This window comes from Symphalangus syndactylus, chromosome 9 (genome assembly GCF_028878055.3).
Source record: "Symphalangus syndactylus isolate Jambi chromosome 9, NHGRI_mSymSyn1-v2.1_pri, whole genome shotgun sequence".
Lineage (NCBI taxonomy): Eukaryota > Metazoa > Chordata > Mammalia > Primates > Hylobatidae > Symphalangus > Symphalangus syndactylus.
The window spans coordinates 39140055-39161767 of NC_072431.2; the positions used below are offsets into that span (position 1 = coordinate 39140055).

The 21713-nt window shown below is 36.2% G+C and overlaps 1 protein-coding gene across 2 annotated transcripts in view; it reads left to right on the forward strand.

Moving 5' to 3' along the window:
- The first annotated feature begins 1259 nt into the window (after positions 1-1259).
- The window catches only part of FAP (fibroblast activation protein alpha), a 72882-nt gene continuing 52428 nt past the window's right edge, over positions 1260-21713 (forward strand). The window contains exons 1-6 of one of the 2 annotated variants that reach the window (XM_055291952.2): positions 1260-1454; positions 1784-1868; positions 18117-18215; positions 19148-19242; positions 20185-20259; positions 21070-21122. In XM_055291952.2, coding sequence (XP_055147927.1) covers positions 1449-1454; positions 1784-1868; positions 18117-18215; positions 19148-19242; positions 20185-20259; positions 21070-21122 — 413 coding nt within the window. In that variant the 5' untranslated portion in view covers positions 1260-1448. The remainder of the gene's footprint in view (positions 1455-1783; positions 1869-18116; positions 18216-19147; positions 19243-20184; positions 20260-21069; positions 21123-21713) is intronic. The other variant, XM_055291953.2, reaches the window with a different exon arrangement.

Below are 21713 nucleotides of genomic sequence, written 5' to 3' on the forward strand. Positions count from 1 at the left end.
CCCAGCCACCAGGAATACAGTTCTCTGCCAGTAAGCTCCTAATGACTCATTTTCCTCAACAGAATTTTCATAAGGCTGGAATTCAGGGAGGGATGTCTGGAGAATGTCTGAAACAAAGTTCACAAGCCACTGTCCTGCTCTTTGCTGGAGAAAGTGTCCCATGGTAGCCAGACAAGTTGACTAAGGCAAACAGCAACATGTTTTGGTAACATTTCCCATTCACCTTTCACGTACAATCCAAGAAAGGTTGCCGTGAAGTGTTTTAATCAGGTTGGGAACATCATAAACTTCCAAAAAAGAAAACCATTAGTGGAAAAATTAAGGACACAGTAGGTTTAACAACTGTGTTTACGTGGAACCACAAAATCTATCCAAGTGAATTGCATTAAAACAGACAGAACACTCCAAGAAACTGTTGTATGTGTATTTTTTTAATTCAGTCAACCATTTTACTAATCTGTCAAGATGACCAATTTCTTTGGAATTATGTAGATTTAGCCAAAATGAAATTGTACATAAGATTTACTTCTCTTTTCAGATGCTTTTTTGTTTATTTTTAAATCTTTATAATTACTAAATGTTCTCCTCTCTCAGAAGATATTCTAAGAGGAAAGCAAAAATACCACTCTTGTAAAGCCATTTCCATTCTTCCAAAGGTCTGCTGGTAAATTATTCTTACTGATCTTTCCATCTTTCTAGCCTGTGCATACACACCTAACCCATACTAAATTTCACCAGATGGCATTTTATTTCTTTAAAGTAAAGCAGCCGTGGGTTTAGACAGTTGAATTTTTAAACTTCTGTATTTACTGAAAGTGCATATGGTGCTATATGGACAAAGAAATTGTGCTGAAAGAAAAACATTTCTGTCTGCAATACCTCATAATCTTCCAGAGGAAAAAAAAGTGCAGTTATATGGTACATTTCTCACAAAATCTTATGTGGCTTCAATGTTCTTCCTCTGTTAAAAAGTAGATATATGTTTAATGTACAGACCTGCAAGTTTCATTATTTTAAATTCATCTTTTAGTGGCAAATAAAAATGTTATGCAAAACCCAATGACTTGCTAAAGCGATCCTTCAGTGAATTCTAGAAGAAAATGCAACATAAACCTGAACTGGTAAAAAAGAAAAAATAAAAACCTCTGTATGTCAACGTAAGCAGATGTTGGTGTAGAATTTACAAGGATGAGAAGGCTATAAAACCTCCCTTGAGTCACTCACAGTTCATTTGAGGGCCAAGAACGCCCCCAAAATCTGTTTCTAATTTTACAGAAATCTTTTGAAACTTGGCACGGTATTCAAAAGTCCGTGGAAAGAAAAAAACCTTGTCCTGGCTTCAGCTTCCAACTACAAAGACAGACTTGGTCCTTTTCAACGGTTTTCACAGATCCAGTGACCCACGCTCTGAAGACAGAATTAGCTAACTTTCAAAAACATCTGGAAAAATGAAGGTTAGTATAAGCAACCTCAAGTATTCTTTAAAAATTAGGGTTGGCTGGATTGAACGTGATCAGAGTTTTCTATTGTTTAGAAGGTGAGAATTTGTACATAAGTATTTACTTCCTGAATGGGTTGGGATTGGAAAATTGTTCTAAATATACTGTAGAAACATTTGTCCTTGCAGAGCTGGAAGAATTCCAGCAATTATAGCCGGATCAGTGGAAAACAATCAAAAGCTTTGTGGGGCGAGAGAAATAGGATTTAGGTGTAAACAAAATCTTGCCATTTCTACTATTTAGCAGGAACTGTGTGTATGCCTAATTCTCTTTATTTTATGTAGACTTGGGTAAAAATCGTATTTGGAGTTGCCACCTCTGCTGTACTTGCCTTATTGGTGATGTGCATTGTCTTACGCCCTTCAAGAGGTAAGAACTTTCTCTGATTTGCTCTATCTGCCTAGAATAGCTTGGAAAATGTACTAATGCAAGATCACAAGTGGTTGAACATTTCCTAAGTGCTTATGTTCCAAAGTAAGTCTGTTATTTCTAAGAAGACATACAAGCTCACAGATATGTTGTTGTGCAAGACCAGAAATACTGAGGAATTTAAGGCATGGGTAGGAAGAGATTTACAGTGTTATTTCAGCAATAGAAAAACCTAAGAACTATGCTGCATCACCCCCACAACCCCCAAAAATATATGCTAAATACAAGCTTTGACAGGCCTTTAGAGACAACATTTTTAACTAACATTGCTTTTCATTATTAGGTTTGTCTCATGGAAAGTAAAAATGAGTAAGAATGGAAAAGTTAAAACAGAATCTATGGACTTTTTTTATTACTAAATAGTCTTTCCAAAAATTTAGGGAGGAAGTTGAGAATACAGATCTCAGGAATAGCTGTATAGAAAAAGCGAAGTTGTTGTTTTAGATGTAGTAGCACTGCACATCAAATTAGAAAACCAAACATTGTTAAGCAAGCATTTTGATCAGTCATAAATTGGATCTTTTTACAAAAAAGGCTTAGATTGACATTGATCTCACTTTGCTAAAAATTGGAAAGTACTATGGGCTGATATCAGAGCTAGTTTAAATATAAAGTAGGACTATGTTGACAGATAATCCAGTGATATTAGGGAAATAGCTTTTTATGAAAATATTTATGAAGAGAAACTCAAGCTTCTGAAATGGAAAAAAAATCCAGTAATAACAGATCTTATGTCTTTGTGTCTAGGAAAGGGGAAAAATTTGTACTAATAAATACTAAAAGTTTATGATAACAAATGTGGGAAATATCTTCGTTAAAAGTTAACTGATAGTAAAGGAAGATTAATAAAATAACTTCAGCTAAACAATGTATGAGTCCTGAATGACTGTTGCTATTAAAAAGAACATAGAAAAATGTTTTGGAAAATTAAAAATAATCTTGAGATTTTCACAGAATTACAAAATAGAATAGGTTAACCCATAAGATGAAGTCAGCTGATACCTTCAGTGTTAATTTCAGTCTTTGTTTCTGTTCTCTGCCAGCATAAGATTGTTCTTAGGCTGTTGAGAGGTATGTAGTGTGTATACATATCTTTCATAAATTTTCATGTTAAAATTGTTTTGAGACCCGTCTCTCAACTCAGTGGTCTTGGGGCCACATTTCCCTCATACTAGCAGTTGTTAGGTAGTGGATTAGTTCATATAGATCCTTTGAATGTTAATTCATTAAAAATTAGCTCCTGATTTTTAAAGAAACTCAACCTTGAAACTGATACTCTGCACCCTCAGAAATAAATGTTCTTGGAACAAAAGTTTGTTAATTTTATAGGGCACTTGCCTCCATGTCCATAGCGAAGGATGAATTTCACTATGGAATTCAAGCTATAATTTCTAATAATACATTATATTTACATATTTACAAATGATGTATGGAGATACACATACACAGATATTTGTGTGATCACATATAATCTCAATCCCTACCCTCTTTCCAAGTTTAGTTATGTATAGCTTACATATAAATATACATTGTACACCATATACAGTATAAAAGTCCTATGTAATTTATAATACAATTATATTTTCAACTAACAGGAAAATTCTAAGAATAAAGTGATTTCTTGATAGGGTGAAATAATCAAATTAAACTCAAGTACTCAGTGAAATTTGAGTTCTCATTCAGAAATAGAAAAATCATAAATAAGGTGAGAACTGTTGCCTTTTGGTTCATTATATCATTCTCTTTCTGTTCTAAATTTGCTGAATAACTTCTTAGAATGTCAGCTAAACAGCTTGTGAATGGCACTAGTCATTCCCCTACCTTCCTGAGCAGGACCCAGGGAAGTCAGTGCCATGGGCAGCCCTGAAGTTAGGCGTGGTGGCCTGCTCCTAATTTTCCTCCTTTCTTCTCACATCTCACTTGTCAATTAATCATCTCCCGTCTGGAGTGCCAGGTCCAGTCCTCACTCTCACATCTGCCCAGTGCCTATGAGAATAGGATCTGAGATGGCAAGGCAGGAAAGGGAAGGAGGAAGGGGTAAAAAGAACAGAGAATTCAAAGCCAAGTGAGCTCCTACTTAGCCTCCTTCTCACACTTCATCAGAAATCCCATTACCTCACATCTGCCTTAGGTGCCCTCGTATCCTCAGCCCAGAATTTTATGCACCAGTGTATGAACTGTCTTCTTCTGAGAAACTTAAAGCCACACTCAGGAAACATTCATTCATTCATTTACATATTAGTGTATTAGTTCTACTAACTCCCTGCCCATCATCATGCCAGTTGCTGAGGATATGGAGGTGCAGCAGTTCTAGAATTCCCTCTGCAAGTTGGGGAGTAAGAATCCAGTGCTTTCTGCACCCAAAGATGCATGGTCAACACCACAGATACCCGAGAAGGATTTTTGTTATTTTACACCAGGTCTAAAGGAAAGAAAAAAGAGAAAGGCTCTTCTATCCCAGGAGAACCAGCCTCAGGATTAAAAGGGTTTAGGAATAATTAAACTGGATTGTAGGAACAAATATGAAATGTAGTAGTGAAATGAGAAAATCCATTTAGCTCACTTACAAAATATTAACTATAAGGAAAAACTTTTTTCAAAACTTGTAAAATACTCCCTTTTTGGTTTTGCCAAAGTGCGAAGCACACATGAATTTCTGCCCCTTACTCCCAGGTTGTCCTTGCCTTCAGCTTACACCCCTTCAACTGACTCCTTTCCTCTCTCCTACCTCCATTCATTTTTTCTTTTGAGGTTTTTCTTCACAAGCATCACTCCTCTTCCTCTGTGAATATGCAACAAGGCTGAGAGTGGAAACTAAGCTCCTTGACTTCCCCTTATTTTTGTTCACCCCAAAGACAAACATACAGACCTTCTTGTTTCAAGAGATTTAACAGAGGTTACAAAAGCAAAAAACTAAAAGTGAAAAGTTACAGAGGTTGTGGAATTTTGCAGGTAAATTCTACACAAACTTGATTCATGATTTATATTTTCTGAATACCTGGACCATTCCTCCTTGGCTTATAGAAAGAAATTGTAGGAACTATTTGACCTTGTTTCAGATTCTTTTGAGTATAGCGTTCCCCACATGGTGATGAACAAATACTCAACAAATGTTAGTTATTATTTTTCTAAAATTTCTAACATGTAGTAAATACTTCATAAATGATAGCCAGAATTTTGTGTCTGTGTTCTCCATTGTTGAGAATATGTACTTCTACACTCAACAATAGCAACTATTCCATTCTGTGTGATGTATTTCAATTTAAAAAATGTCTTAATTCTGAGAGTAGACAGCCTTTATCCCAGAATATAATCCCTGTTCCTATCCCCAACTTTTTTGTTTTTAACCAAAAACAACAAATGTTTCAGAAACTTTTGTGTCTGAGGCACTCATACAGAACATTGATGGCTCTAGGGCAAAAGCAAAACAAAAGGAAAGAAGAAAGATATAAGAAGCTGAAGGGTGGAGGAATGGAGAATAAGGCTGAGTGAGAGTAAAAAAGGGAAGGGTGGGTGGCTGTGTTGGCTTATGGCTGCAATCCCAGAACGTCAGGAGGCCAAGACAGGAGGATTTCTTGAGCCCAGGAGTTTGAGACCAGGCTGGGCAACATGGTGGAACCCTTTCTCTATTAAAAAAAAATACAAAAATTAGCTGGGCGTGGTGGCGTGCACCTGTAGTGCCAGCTATTTAGGAGCCTGAATATCAGAAAAGTGTTTGGGAAGTTCAGGAAACCAAAAGGAAACTGATAAGAGCTATGAGGCCAAAATCATTTAAACAAACGAACAAAGAGAATATGTATATACGTATGTAATTGTGATTCTACATACATACACACATAAATATAATATGTAGTGATTATTTAGCTGAGTCTTGCCTTTTATAATGCATTGAAGAAAATACGTGAAGGCCACAGACAATTTGGATAGAACAGAGATCAGTATTTTTTAAGAAGAAGTATCATTTGGAAAGTCTGAATTTTAGTCAGAAATCCATTGTTGTTGTTATTATTGGTATTACTAATTAGTATTCTATTACTACTGTAACTTCAACAATCACCTTTGGTAAAATAAGATATGTGAGATAAAATCATCTTCAAAGGAGATATGAATATTAGTAGTAAAGTTAAAATATTTTCCCAGGACTAACATTCAGTCTAAGAAACAGATTCCCTCAAACATCTTAAGAGTTTTAAGCTTATTTTTTCACTATTCTTATGGAGAAAATATGGGGAAGTCTAAAAGGTTAAGGAAAAGTTTCAGAAAGTTCATGAATATAAAAGAGCTTTTTAGTCAAGATAAAGAAATCAAGTTTGCAGTTTATAGTTCTCTAATCTGCATGTGAATTTTAAAATCACAGATGAATCTTGGCAAACTCCCTTTGAGTTTTGCCAAATTCTAAATAATTTAAAAAGAAAACCAAATCTTTGTATGGAGAGGCATTTACCTGTCTCAGATTTCCAAAGCAAATTGAGTTACAAATTCGACGAGAACATCCAGTCATAGATATACCTTGAAAACCAGATTCAAAAGTTTGAGCCAGAGGTGTGGAATCAGGACTAAAAGTTTTTAAGAACCACAGCCATAAAATATAGCAATAATTGACAAATGGGATCTAATTAAACTAAAGAGCTTCTGTACAGCAAAAGAAACTAGCATTAGAGTGAACAGGCAACCTATGGAATGAGAGAAAATTTTTCCAATCTCTCCACCTGACAAAGGGTTAATATCCAGAATCTACAAAGAACTTAAACAAATTTACAAGAAAAAAAAAATCCCATCAAGAAGTGGGCAAAGGACATGAACAGACACTTCTCAAAAGAAGACATTTATGCAATCAACAAACATATGAAAAAAAGCTCAACATCACTGGTAATTAGACAAATGCAAATCAAAACCACAATGAGATACCATCTCATGCCAGTTAGAATGGTGATCATTAAAAAGTTAGGAAACAACAGATGCTGGAGAGGATGTGGAGAAATAGGAATGCTTTTACACTGTTGGTGCGAGTATAAATTAGTTCAACCATTGTGGAAGACAGTGTGGAGATTCCTCAAGGATCTAGAACCAGAAATACCATTTGACCCAGCAATCCCATTACTGGGCATATCCCCAAAGGATTATAAATCATTCTACTATAAAGACACATGCATATGCATGTTTATTGCAGCACTGTTCACAATAGCAAAAACTTGCAACCAACCCAAATGCCAATCAATGATAGACTGGATAAAGAAAGTGTGGCACATATACATCATGGAATACTATGCAGCCATGGGACATGCAGGGACATGGATGAAGCTGGAAACCATCATTCTCAGTAAACTGACACAGAAACAGAAAACTGGACACTGCATGTTCTCACTCATAAGTGGGAGTTGAAAAATGAGAACACATGGACACAGAGAGGGGAACATCACACACAGGGGCCTGTTGAGGGGTGGGGGGACTAGGGGAGGGATAGCATTAGGAGAAATACCTAATGTAGATGACGGGTTGTTGGGTGCAGCAAACCACCATGGCACATATAATACCTATGTAACAAACCTGCACATCCTGCAAATGTATCCTAGAACTTAAAGTATAATAAAAAAATTGCAATAATTAATACAGTAGCATGTAATAAAACGACCTCCTCACAGGACAGTTAGTAAAATACTAACCAGTCTCTTTTTAATTTATTTCTCATTGCATAGAGAACCCAGAACTTATTTTTCATTTTCAGTATCCTTTTTAATTGACTAATATGCAGTAAGAATAACTTACAATATTTATTAATATTTATTCCCATTAATAATAAAAACAGTATTAGTATCAAAATTAAAATTTTAAATACAGGTTATGATTTATACTTGGTGGAAAAACAGATATGTTAGGACTTTTTAAGGAACAGGATATAACAATTGTATGTTAAAAAAGAAAACATCAGACAACAGGCTGGGCGTGGTGGTAATTGCAGCACTTTGGGAGGCTGAGATGAGGGATCACTTGAGGCCAGGAGTTCAAGACCAGCCTAGCCAACATGGGGAAACTCCCTCCCTACAAAAACACAGAAATTAGCAGTGGTGGCTGACACCTGTAACCTCTGCTACTCAGGAGGCTGAGGCAGAATTGCCTGAACCTGGGAGACAAGAGGTTGCAGTGAGCCGAGATCGTGCCATTGCACTCCAGCCTGGGCAAGAGAGCAAGACTCTGTCTCCCCGCCACCCCACCAAAAACAAAATCAGAGAACAAATGAAATAGGCACATTGAAATAGGCACATAGAAAGATACTACCAATACTTAAGAAGAAACAGAAAACATGAATGGTGCTACAACACCGAAAAAGATTGAATTAGTCATTTAAAAACTTCCCACAAAAAAAAAAAAAAAATCATAAAAACTTCCTAAGCTCAGATGGCTTCACTGACAAATTCTACCAAACATTTAAAGAATTATTACAAATTCTTCACAAACGTTTTCAAAAAATGAAAGAAAACACTTCCCAACTCATTCTATAAGGTATTACCCGCATTACTATAATGCCAAAACCAAAGATGTCACAAGAAGAGAAAATTATAAATCGATCTCTTATGAATATGGATGCAAAAATTTTCCACAAAATACCAGCATGCCAAATCCAGCAATATATAAAAAGGATTACACACCATGACAAATTGGGATTCAGCCCGAGAATACAAGGTTGGTTTATCATTTGAAAATCAATTAATATAATAAACTTTATTAATAGAAAAAAGGAAAAAAACCTCATAGTCATAATAGATACAGAAAAAGAATTTGACAAAATGCAGCACCCTTTCATGATAAAAACACTTAACGGATTAGGAGTAGGAGGAATTCCCCAACCTTATCAAAGACACCTACAAAAAAAAAAAACCATAGCTAACATCACACTTACAGATGAAAGCTAATGTCACACTGTGTCCAGAATTGGTGCGTTCTTGGTCTCGCTGGCTTCAGGAGTGAAGCTGCAGACCTTCACGGTGAGTGTTACAGCTCATAAAGGCAGTATGGACCCAAAGAGTGAGCAGTAGCAAGACTTATTGCAAATAGCGAAAGAACAAAGCTTCCACGGTGTGGAAGGGGACCCCAGCCGGGTGCCACTGCTGGCTCAGGCAGCCTGCTTTTATTCTCCTATCTGGCCCCACCCACATCCTGCTGATTGGTCCATTTTACAGAGAGCTGATTGCTCTGTTTTACAGAGAGCTGATTGGTCTGTTTTGATAGGGTGCTGATTGGTGCGTTTACAATCCCTGAGCTAGACACAAAAGTTCTCCACCTCCCCACTAGATTAACTAGATACAGAGTGTCGATTGGTGTATTTACAAACCCTGAGCTAGATACAGGGTGCTGATTGGTATGTTCACAAACCTTGAGCTAGACACAGAGAGCTGATTGGTGCACTCACAATCCCTTGGCTAGACACAAAGGTTCTCCAAGTCCCCACTAGCCTAAGGATCCCTGCTGGCCTCACCCAGTGGCTCTCGCACTGGACCCGCAGGTAGAGCTGCCTGCCAGTCCCGCGCCATGCGTCCACACTCCTCAGCCCTTGGGCAGTCGATGGGACCGGGCGCTGTGGAGCAGGGGGCAGCGCTCATTGGGGAGACTCAGGCCCTGCAGGAGCCCACGGCGGAGGGGGAGGGGCGGGGGGATGACAGAGGGTGGGGAGGGGGACGGGGGGCAGGGGAGTGGAGGCGGGGGGGCGGGGGGAAGCAGGGAGACTTAGGCATGGCGGGCTGCAGGTCCCAAGCCTTGCCCCACAGGGAGGCAGCTAAGGCCCGCTGAGAAACAGAGCACAGAGCTGGTGGGCCAGCACTGCTGGACCCGGCGCACCGTCTGCAGCTGCTGGCCTGGGTGCTAAGCCCCTCACTGCCCGGGGCCACTCAGTGTGGGGCCCACCAAGCCCACTCCCACCTGGAACTCTAGCTGGCCTGCAAGCACGGGGTGCAGCCCAGGTTCCCGTCCCTGCCTCTGCCTCCACACCTCCCCGCAAGCCGAGGGAGCCAGCTCCGGCCTTGGCCAGCCCAGAGAAGGGCTCCCACGGTGCAGCGGCGGGCTGAAGGGCTCTTCAAGTGCGGCCAGAATGGGTGCCCAGGCCAAGGAGGCACCCAGAGCGAGCAACGGCTGTGAGGGCTGCCAGCACGCTGTCACCTCTCAACACTGTTTTCCTGCTAAGATCAATAACAGGACTTGATATCCTCTCTCATCGCTTCTGTTCAACATTTTATCAGTGGTTCTAGCCAAGGCAATTAGGCAAGAAAAAAATATATAAAGTATCCAGATTTGAAAGGAAGAAGTAAAACTCTTTCTACTGACAGATAACACAATCTTGTTTGTAGAAATCCTAAGGAATTCACTAAAAAACTATTAGAACTAACAATACAGTTCAGTAGTGTTGCAGGATACAAGATCCATGTATAAAGATCAGTAGTATTTCTATACACTCTCAATGAGCAATCCAAAAAGATCTAAATAAGTGGAAAGACATCCCATGTTTATGGATCATAAAACAATATTTTTAAGATGGCAATACTGCCTAAATTTATGAACAGATTAAATGTAATCTCTATCCAAATCCTGGATAGCTTTCTTTTTTTGCAGAAAGTGACGAGCTGATCCTAAAATTCATACAAAAATGCAAGGGACCCAAAATAGCTAAAACAATATTGAAAAAGAATAATAAACTTAGAGGAATCACACTTCCTTATTTTAAAACTTACTACAAAGCTCCGTAATCAAGACAGTGTGTTACTGGCATAAGGATAGATATATAGATCAATGGAATAGAATTGAGTGTCCAGAAATAAAGCCTTTTACTTAGTTAATTGATTTTTGATGAGGATGCCAAGACAATTCAACGGGAAAAGTCTTTTCAACAAATGATGGTGAAACAATTGGATATCTATGTGCAAAAAAAGATGTTGGACCCAATTCCTCACACCATACACAAAAATTAACTCAAAATGGATCAAAGACTTAACTGTAAGAGCTGAAAACTATAAAACTCTTAAAACATACGGATACGTTTTTATGTTTTTGAGTTAGGCAAATTTTCTAAGATATGACCAAAAATGCAAGAAGCAAAAGAAAACATACATAAATTGGACTTCGTCAAAATTTAACATTTTAGGGTGGCCAAGAATACCATTTAAAGAGTGAAAAGACTACCTAGAAAATGAGAAAAAAATTTACAAATATATATCCAATAAAGGCCATGCATCTAGAATATACAAAGAACTCTGGCAGCTCAATAATAAAAAGATAATTAGCTCCATTAAAAAATGGACAAAGGACAGACATTTTGCTAAGGAAGATATACAAATACAAATGACTAATAAGCACATGAGTGATGCTCAATGCTATCAGTCATTGCAAAATGCAAAACAAAACCACAACAAAATACCAGGAATGAAATTGCAGAGGAGTAATTAGGCATCCGTTAAAGCCTAAAGATTGTGAAATGGCTTGTCCCTGGGGGTGCAGTAGGAATAGAGACAAGCAGTAGACAGGGTTGGCAGGCCTGGGTGTTGGTTAAGGAAGAGGAAGGTCAAGGATCACACCAAAATATTTGTATTGAGAAACTACATGAATGGTAGGTAGTGCCATTTACTTGGAGAAATTTAGAAGAGGAGCACAGAATTTTTTTTCTTAGCATTAAACATATTGATTTTGCTTGTGAGATATGTAAGTGGGGATTTTAAAGAGGAAGTTTAATATACGTGTCTGGAGTTCAAAAGACAATCCAGTGAAAGTCAGGTGTGGTAGTGGGGTCAGGGGGTGGGTCAGCCCAGGGATGTGTAGTAGAAACCTTGGGAGAATGAAATGACCTAGGAAAGTTGCTCTTCCTCCAGTCCCATGTAGCAGCAGAAACAGCCGTGCCAAAATATCAAGTAGAGATTAGAGGAAAATGAGCTGGCAAAGGAGACTGATGTCTTCAAAAATAAACAAGGCTTGCTTTCATCTTCAGGGTCACTAGAGGGTCATTTGCCATTTATGTTCTTACACATTAGGTTGATTAGATCTTATCATCTTTGAAAGCCTTAGTTATCCAGAAAAATAAATGAACCCTAATTAAAATAATGTAACAACAATAAAATAACACACAAATGGGTTATTTTTTAAAAGCCCGGCAAATCCTTTGAATAACTTATGTTGTTCAGTATTGTTCATAGAGAAAACCGTGGAAAATTGCTGTTAGAGCTGAGACATTCTTCAAGTAGGCAGTAATAATAGTAGCAGTAAGTAGTTTTATAATAGCTAGCAACCTATTTGCTTTGAAAAAGCTCAAATTGCCTCACTTTCTCTTAACCTAGGTTTTGAGGTGTAATTATTCTACCTCTTTGTGTGTTGCTTGGTTCTTGCCTATTTTTGTGTTTGTTGTATGTTGTTGTTTTATTATGTGTACACTTACACTTTATAGTATAGTGGCAAAGTATCTGAAACCAGATGCAACTGAATTTAAACCCCAGCTTTTCTATGTATTAGGCAAGTTAGCTCACCTTGCTAATTTTCATTTCCTAATCGTAAAATGGTGTCCACAAAAGTATTTAGCTCAGATGGCTGCTGTGAGGATTTAACAGGACTATACATGTAGAGTACTTGGTACATACAAGAACTTATAAATTATGACACTTTCTATTACTCATTTCAGCCACCTCATGTACTTTTTTTTTAAAGTTGTCAGTCTTGTTCCAATTTGATCATATTAGCTTGTAAATAGTGTATTTCCCATCCTAATATTTCCTGTCCTTGCCCCTGTGGTGCTCACTGCAGAAACAAACAAAACCCAGTGTGATAATTGGAGATGATACCTCCCCACAGGTAGCACCTCTGCAGAGCCAGCAGGAAGATGGGTGTGTTTTCCCTGAGAGCCCTAGTCCCTTTGCTTGGTATGACCTCATATGCATCAATTACAAATCAAGTGCAAAAGTGAGAACAAAAGGACCTGCCAGCCATTTGTATGCCACTTAATTTTCTCATTTGGCTTATGCTGAACATTAGAAATAACATCCAATGTCTCTGCTCTAACACCCATTTCTAATTTTTCAGTACTAGGCAATCAAATGGCAGAAACAGACACAGAAGTCTAATTGAAGCACAACGTTTTAAGAAAGAATTAAGAGAATAGTAAATCATTACTTGCTTGTGAATCATTTCTGTGAATTGTAATTTCTGGGATTCATAATTGAAATAATTTTCAGCTTTGCTTTAATAATTTGAAAATGCAAATAATTTAAAGCATAGTTAATTAGAGTGTTTAAGCAATGTATGAGTAACTATACTAAAGATGGGCCAAAATGAAGTTAAGGGCACTGGCAAAAATTAAGAGCTAATCAAGTAAGTGTTAACATATACAGAGGAGAGATATGCTTTCAGAATTCATGTTTACTTCTGTTCAACCGTTAGAATTTAAAAATTATAGATGTCAAAGCTAATCTTCCAAAATCATCAAATAATTACATTTCATATTAAAACATTATTTGGAAGGGGACATGAAAATTCATTTGTTGATCCAATAATTATTAATGGAATATTTTCTGGGTGACTAGAACATTTAGTGTATTTGGTGCTGTGGAGATATATTTTATACTGATTTACACACAGACACACACATACACAAATTCCAAACACTAGAAAATAATGACCCCAATGCTTTTTCCATAATCTCACTTAAGTCTAGTCTGGGGCAGAATCAATCCCCTTGCCTTTTGTCACTTTTCCAGGTGTGGGAAAGGGAATATACTTAAAGAAGAGTGCATTTGAAGGCAATGAGCAAGGTCACTGAACAGGTGGACAAACATTAAAGGAGGCTATTTACATTCCTTGGAAGCCATGGTCAACACTCAGTTATCTGGAATCTCTTCTCCATGACATACGGATTGCTCTGCAGGCCAGCCGCACCCACCTACCATGAGTTTGTAGTCAAGGAATGATTCCTATAGGCACAGGAGTGCATTGAGCAAAATAGATTCAGTGAAATCATTAAATTGAGATTCTGAACCTTTGCAGAAGAATCATCGAGGAGGCTGGGTAAAAACTGAAACTACCAGGACCCCACCCTCAGAGATTTGGATTCAGTAGGTTTGAGATAAGTACTAGGAATCTGTTTTTTATATAAGCACACTCCAAGGGGCTCCAAGGACCAAATTTTTATAAATATTTAAATGAAGGCAAAAGAGTCTACATATGAAATTTACAACATGTAATAGAGGGTAGAAAGGGCAGATATATTCTCGGGGGAATTATTCAAAACAAGCGAACACAAAATATGTCAGGTTGTTTTTTTTTTTTTTATTCAGCAAATATTTATTGAGCTCCCATGCTATGTCAAGGACTGTCCTAGCAGCTGAACATATAATAGTGAGAAAAATCAATCACTGTTTCTACTTTTATGGGTGGAGACCTATGTCTTATACAATTCTTTGTGACATAAACATAGAGATGAGAAAAAATTCATGTTCAATAAATTTAGATAAATGTTGAGAAAACAAAAACCCATATATACAAAGAATCAAAGCTTGGATTGAAAATTCTAAGTAATCTTTATGTTTTATTCTTATTCTAACATGTGACTTAATGCACCATCTCAAAGGAGACACATTACTTCACTGTGTTTATGAAAACTGTGTTTATGGTCATGTTTAGCAGGAAGAGAAGAATGCCTAATTTAAATTTCTCTGATTATATTGGGGATGAACTTAATGTACTCAGCCTGACATCAACATAATTACACTTTCTAAGCCCTGGATACATGACATATGATATGGTTTACAAAGCTAACGTGAGGTTAGGAGTAATCATCCCAGCCCAATCTGTGCCTGAAATCCATTCCCACATACATGTAGCTGGCTCATCTGGATATGTTATTCATACATCCACTCATCACTTCTTGGGTGATGGTGAGGATTATTCTCATTATGGCAATTAGTAGAACAATTAGTACATGCTTAAAATTGCTTTACAGATTCTTTGAGTCATATGCTACGTTCTCTATATCGATTGTTGGCGTTTATAGCTACTATGCACTCATATAAAATTAATTGCTAACTAGGAAGTAATACGAAACATAGTATCAAGTCCAACCTTCTTGGATAAACTAAATTAGAGGTTTAAAGGAATAAATAATTAATTCTTAGAATCTTTTTGAGAAATCTGATAAGATTAATGATACGAAAAGGAAAATGAGTAGGTATTTAAAAAGTAATTTGAAACTGTTGTTTTTTATGTTTTATTTATTCATTGTACAATATTAGTACAAATTGCACTTATGATTTTAATTGTAACAGTTCAGTTATGGAGCTAGGCAATAGACAAAATGTTCAAGTATAACTGATGAACTTCATTAAACTAGAATAAAAGTAAAGCTTAATTGTATATACTAATAGCCTTGTCTGGAACTGTGTTTCTCAAACTGTGGTTTTAATAGATATTCCGAAGGAAAAATTCCCAGTGGACAAATCTGTTTGGGAAACATTGGTCTAAAATATTTATTTGAAAAATACTGATGAGTCACAATAATGCTGAAAGGTAACATGTATTGACTGCTACCGTGTGCCACACATAGAGCTAGATGTTTTAGTTGAATTATCTAACTTAATTTAGCCTTCTATGAAAATGAAGATTAATTATAGCTATAAATGTCTTATTTAAGCATAATACAAGTAAGGAAAATTATATGCAAAGATGCTTAAATAGGAAAAACTATGTCACCAGCCATAACTGAAGCATTATTTATACTTTTTAAAAAATAACTAAGGTTATATTCATTTATTGAATTAATATAAAAAACATTCTTTAAAAAAATTGTTATCTTGGTATTTACAGTAAATGGACTTAATATGTTTTTAAATTTTCCATCTAGATATTCAGGATTGTATAGGCACAAATTAAATGCATCTCAAATGGAAAATAAGTTCCACTATAAATAGTGTTATAATTTTCCCTTTATTACATTAGAAATGGATTGCAACTTGCTCTTAGGAAAGTTAAAACTGAATTAAATACAATACTTGGCAATTATTTTAATGCTATTGTAGTAAATGGTCTTTTATTCACTGAATGAGAATTACAAAATCAATGGTATGAATTCTACATAATACCATTTCATTAGACAGAAGATATTTCATTACAAATAACTGTATAGTGTACACAACCTTGTTTTGATGCACAGATAATACAGAAAGATAATTATTTAAAAAATAGAATAACAATTCTGTTAAGTATTCAGTGTCTAGTTGCAAAGGGGCTCACCAGCCGCTATTCTTACAGCCATGGAATAAGTTGCCGCAAATTAAGGAAAGAAATAAACTCATGGTCCTAATCAAATGTATGGAGCATACATGCATCAATGTAAATCAGTTAAAACAACAGAAGGTGTTATTATTCCACTTTATTATTTTGCTCTTACTACATACATAGCAGAACATTAATATAACTACGAGGTTAATAGAGCAGGTTGAGTTTCAGATTTCAAAATCTAGCATGGTATAGCTGGAAGAGATTGCCAACACCTTCTAGTCCAGTACCTCATAATATGAGTGAGCAAGCCTAGGCACCAGAGATCTACTTACCAAAAACCATGCAGGGAATTCAGAAAGGGCATACATCGCATCCAGCCAGCCACCCAACCAGCCATCCAGCCATCCAGCCAGCCTTCATTTCATGCATTCATTCGTTCAACAACTATTTATTAGATACCTGTATGTGCTAGACACTTGGGATGTGCTATGAGAAAAACAAGACATGATTCCTGGCCTTATGGTAACTGATTTGATTATACAGAGGGAGGTGGGAAAACATTAATCAAATAATCACTCAAATATACACATGATTACAAACCAAGACAAGTGTTCTAAAAGCAAGGAACATGCTCTATGGAAATTTGTAAAAGGAAACCTGATCTAAACCAGGGGGTCAGAAAGGGCTTCTCAGAGGAAGTATATAGCTTTTGGATTGAGCATTAAAGGAGAGAGACTAGAAAAGGCTGTAGACACCCTACGGGAAGAGTATTTGACGAAAAGAAAGACTGGCTTGTTAGTGTCCAGAAAGTAATGAGAGAGGAGCAAGAAGAGATGGCAGGGTAGACTGCCCCACACCAGCCAGTGTCTGTAGTCCATCCAGATCATCATTTGTGGTCCTTACTGGAAGAGTCATGGAGGGCTACGAGTTTTATAGCAGCATAAAGTTACAGCTCCCATCTTTGACAGTTTTGTTTTCACCTGGGCAAATACCAGATTCATAAATGGCATTCAAGGTATAGGATCTTCCTACCAGTTTTAGTGGCCTGTGGAAGGGTAAGGTGGGAGAGATGGAGAATGGCAATATGGATAAAAAAGGGCACTGGGCTTTGGCTGCCTTATCTGCCTGGTGTATCTGACTGCTTCAGGGTTCTGTAATGAATGTTTGTTCTGAGAATAAGATCATGTTTGAAAAACACAATGGTTTTGAAGTATTCAAATATAGATTGAATTTGTTTGTGGTTTGTGAGCTACATTAGATTAGTTTTTCTACAGAAAACCGTCTACTCTTGGGATTTCTAAGATATTTTATATAGATCAAGGGGTTTTCTTTTCTTTTGGTCTACTTTCTTTTTATAAAAATCCATAGTCAGTGTGAGAAAATTACCTAAATTCATGCCTCCCTTGAGATTTCTGAAGGTAAGGGTTCTGGCCGATCTCATTTGACCAACTGGGATGCTAAAATACACCATTGACAAATCAGTGGAAATCTGAACCAAACCTATGTGAGGAAATACAGTGAACTGCACAAGAGACTGGGATTTTAGCCAAACCTACGTGGTCTGTAATCCCAGCTCTGCAAGGACTAGAGTTGTTGGAACCTCATCTCATCTTCCTTCTGGAAAACCTTGACAACTCTTCACTCCCTGAAGAATCATGCCCCAGCTGCTCTGCATGGCCTTCCTCTGTAATCTTCATCTTCCTCTACAGTTTCCAGCCAGTTTTCCCTTCCAGGCAGTGAAACTACCTCCCTAATTCTTAATTACCCTATCTAAAAAAAAGGAGATACTACTATTGATAATAATAGTTATGATGATAGGAGTTCAACAACCACTTAGCAAATAGCAGATCTTATTATTATATAAGAAAGAACAGATGAAGGCCAGGCTTAGAATTTATTTGAGCTGTTAACCTTCTTTTTAATAAGGATGTGTTTGCTCTTCCCCCAAAGTTCATAACTCTGAAGAAAATACAATGAGAGCACTCACACTGAAGGATATTTTAAATGGAACATTTTCTTATAAAACATTTTTTCCAAACTGGATTTCAGGTAAGTGCATTATTTATCTTTTAGGGGTTTTTAATGTATTTTGTTTGGTTTTTATTTTAGTGCTAATGCATCTCTATAGTAACTAAAGCCGTATCAGCTGAAATGTACAAAAAGAACAATTATGTGAATGATTCAAGTGCTCAAAAAGCGCTTTTGACAAAACCATTCATACTGGATTTGCCCCATAGTAATGAGGCCAATAGGGTTTTAAATAGAAAAGGAAAAGTTGAAAATGCATTGTTGAAATAATTTGAATGTCTGTAATCACTTTTGAGAATGGTAGGTATATTCCTAATTAGGAGAAGTCACAAAAATTTTACCAAAAGAGAAATTCCATTATTAATCTGGATAATCTGGAAAACAGACAAATCTCAATCTGACAATGAACCCTTTAAGGGTCATGAAATTGGTATTTTCATACAGCTTTTCAAAATAGGATGTTATAAAGCATATCTAATCAAATAAATAGTGAGATCAACTAAATAGTCTGTGACATTTTAGTTGAGTATCTTAAGTGTCACTGGACAAAATGGAATTTTTTAATTTTTTCTCTTTAGAAAATAAAATTAGTACAGTGAGTTTTAAGTTGAACCAAACACAACCTAAATGTAATTTATTACTGCAAAAGAAATATACATTTCAAACTAGGTTATCCCCTTTGTAACCCAGAGAAAACAAAATTGTGTTCCTAAGCACCCTGAATCGGCTAAAATAGGGCTGCTGTTTGCAAATGTGGCATCTTCGTGTGAAGTAGAACAAAGCATTCTACCTTCTTCCTCTACCACCAACTTACTATTTTACACATCACAGAGCAATACCGGACAGAGAGGAAAAACAAAGTAGGTCTGTGAAATAGGAGAGGTTTCTTTTGTTAGGAACGTATTTCATGTTAAGAGAGATCATTTAAATTTTGTTTTCTTTCTTGTTTAAAGGACAAGAATATCTTCATCAATCTGCAGATAACAATATAGTACTTTATAATATTGAAACAGGACAATCATATACCATTTTGAGTAATAGAACCATGGTATGTATCCAACATAATCTTCCGCCTCAGAAACCTTTGCCCACTCTTCATTGACCAAGAAACAGAGTTCAAAGTCTTAGCACCTGATCTGGACGCAACTTGCCTTCCCAGCTCCATACTCCAATAGAGTCTTCCCGTTCTGTCTGCTAGTCCCATTAGACTACTGTCTTTGACTTCTTCTAATCACCTAGCATCTTTCCTCCTCTTTGAATATAGTATAGCATAAGACAGGAGTTAAGAACTCAGTCCTTAGTGTCAGGCCAATTGAGGTTCAAATCCTGGCTCAGTCCCTTGCTAGTTGTGAAACCTTAGGTCAGGGGTTTCACTACACCAATCTTACTATGCCTCAGTGTTTTCCTTGGTAAAGTGGGAATAATAACACCTCTTTTGGTTAATAAAATAATTAAATGAAATAACATTTGCAAGTGCTTAGGGCAGTGCCTAACATAGAGTAAGTGCTTAATAAGTGGTAGCTATAAAGTATAGGCACTTAACTGTTCTGTCCCCTGGGCTCCCAGTCCGCCAACTTTCTCCACCCTGAAAAACCTACTAATCTTTTAAAACCAAGTTTAGATAATACTCTCTTTCTCTTTGCAGTCAATAATATTCTCATTTGAATTTAATTATTTCTTTCTTAATAATTTTGCAATGCTATATTGAATCTCTTTTATAGAACATTCTAATTTGTAGTATGTTACTCCTTAACAAGTTTATAAGTTTCTTGAAATCACAAAGTATATACTATCTCTTGCATCCTTCTCCCATAGTATCTAGTAAATTTCTTTGAATTATAGTTAAGTTACACAAATTATTTTTTTCAATTGCATTGAAAGTCTATGTATGTAGGAGTATGTTAATAATATAATATTCTTTTAAAACTACAAATTTACATGGCTCTTTGTTATCTTTTCTGTATTCTAATCAACCTCTTCATAATTTCAGAAAAGTGTGAATGCTTCAAATTACGGCTTATCACCTGATCGGCAATTTATATATCTAGAAAGTGATTATTCAAAGGTATCAACTATTTAATTTGGTTATATCCAATTATATCTCCTACTAATCCACAAGGTGGTTTAAAAAAGTGAGAGAAAGCAAGAGTCTGTCTTTATCTCTAAATATTCAGGCCCTGGTCACCAATAATCTTCAGCAAGACATGTTCCAATCTTATGGAGCTTGTTTGTTTTAAGTGTGAAAGCGCTTTAAGAAACAGAGTCCAAAATAATACTTGCATCATTCATTAACAACAGCATAAACATACTTAACAAGAAAACGAAGAGCTTTGTTCAAGAAGAATTATAAGCTAAATATTCTTATTCTTTTTTTCAGTTATTATTTTTAAGACTATACTCAAAGAAAGGCAAGCAATTTGCAGCAAAAAATACATGTTGAATGAAATTCTCTTTACCCAATTTTAAAGGGTACAATTAGAATGAATTATCCAGGTGCAGGGTAATCCTTATAGGCTGTGGAAATCATTGTGGTTTTACTTCAATACAGGTAAAACATGAAGGGAACATTTCTGGGATAGAGTATGCAAAGATAAGCTTTTTATGTTAGGAAATTTCTTTGGGTATGCTTTTTATGGAGTGAGGGTTGAATCACTGCTGAGATTAGTTCTGGAACTTGCACAAACGGCACAAAAGTCCACAGTAAGACTCTTTAAATGAAGACTCATTTGGAATTGAAACATATTCTTCCTAGTGCCTTGTGAAAGTAGTCCTTTTATAATTCTGAACTTTGAATTGGATGATATATGATTATATATTATTGATACAAGTTTTTTAACAATTGCAATTTGTTTTTTGTCTTTCTTCTTTCTGACAGCTTTGGAGATACTCTTACACAGCAACATATTACATCTATGACCTTAGCAATGGGTAAATCACCTCTGTTTATTAATACGACTTAAATCTAATATCTAGAATGATTTCATTCCAAACTATGATTTGGGGTTAAGAAGACTTTATCTTCTTACTGATCTTTGTTTCCTACTTTTTGGTAATACAGTATATATGTACCCATAAAGCTTACAAAATTCAAGAAAATACTTATATGGGATACCCACCTCTTTATTTGACTAATATTTTGTATTTTTATTTGCAATATAGTTTTGGATTTTCTATTTTTGAAGATCAAATTAAACTTGTGCTATTTGTGGAAAAAACATATATAGGAAGGCACAAAAGCATCCTTGGGAATGAGACACTATTTTTAGGAGAGCAGCTATTTCACTGATGGGAGGAGGAAGGGAGGGAGACAGGTGCAGCATTAGTTGTGTCTGAATATGTACTCCATTAATTGTTTTAAAATTAATTATTATAAAAATGACAAAATTTTAAAATTATTTTTAAAACAGAAAAATATTTGACATGTAAAATACTAAATGTTCTTTTGAAGTTTGTTGGTAGATAAATTGTTAGACAAGCACCATTTTCCGTATATATATAATATATATATATACTGTTTGA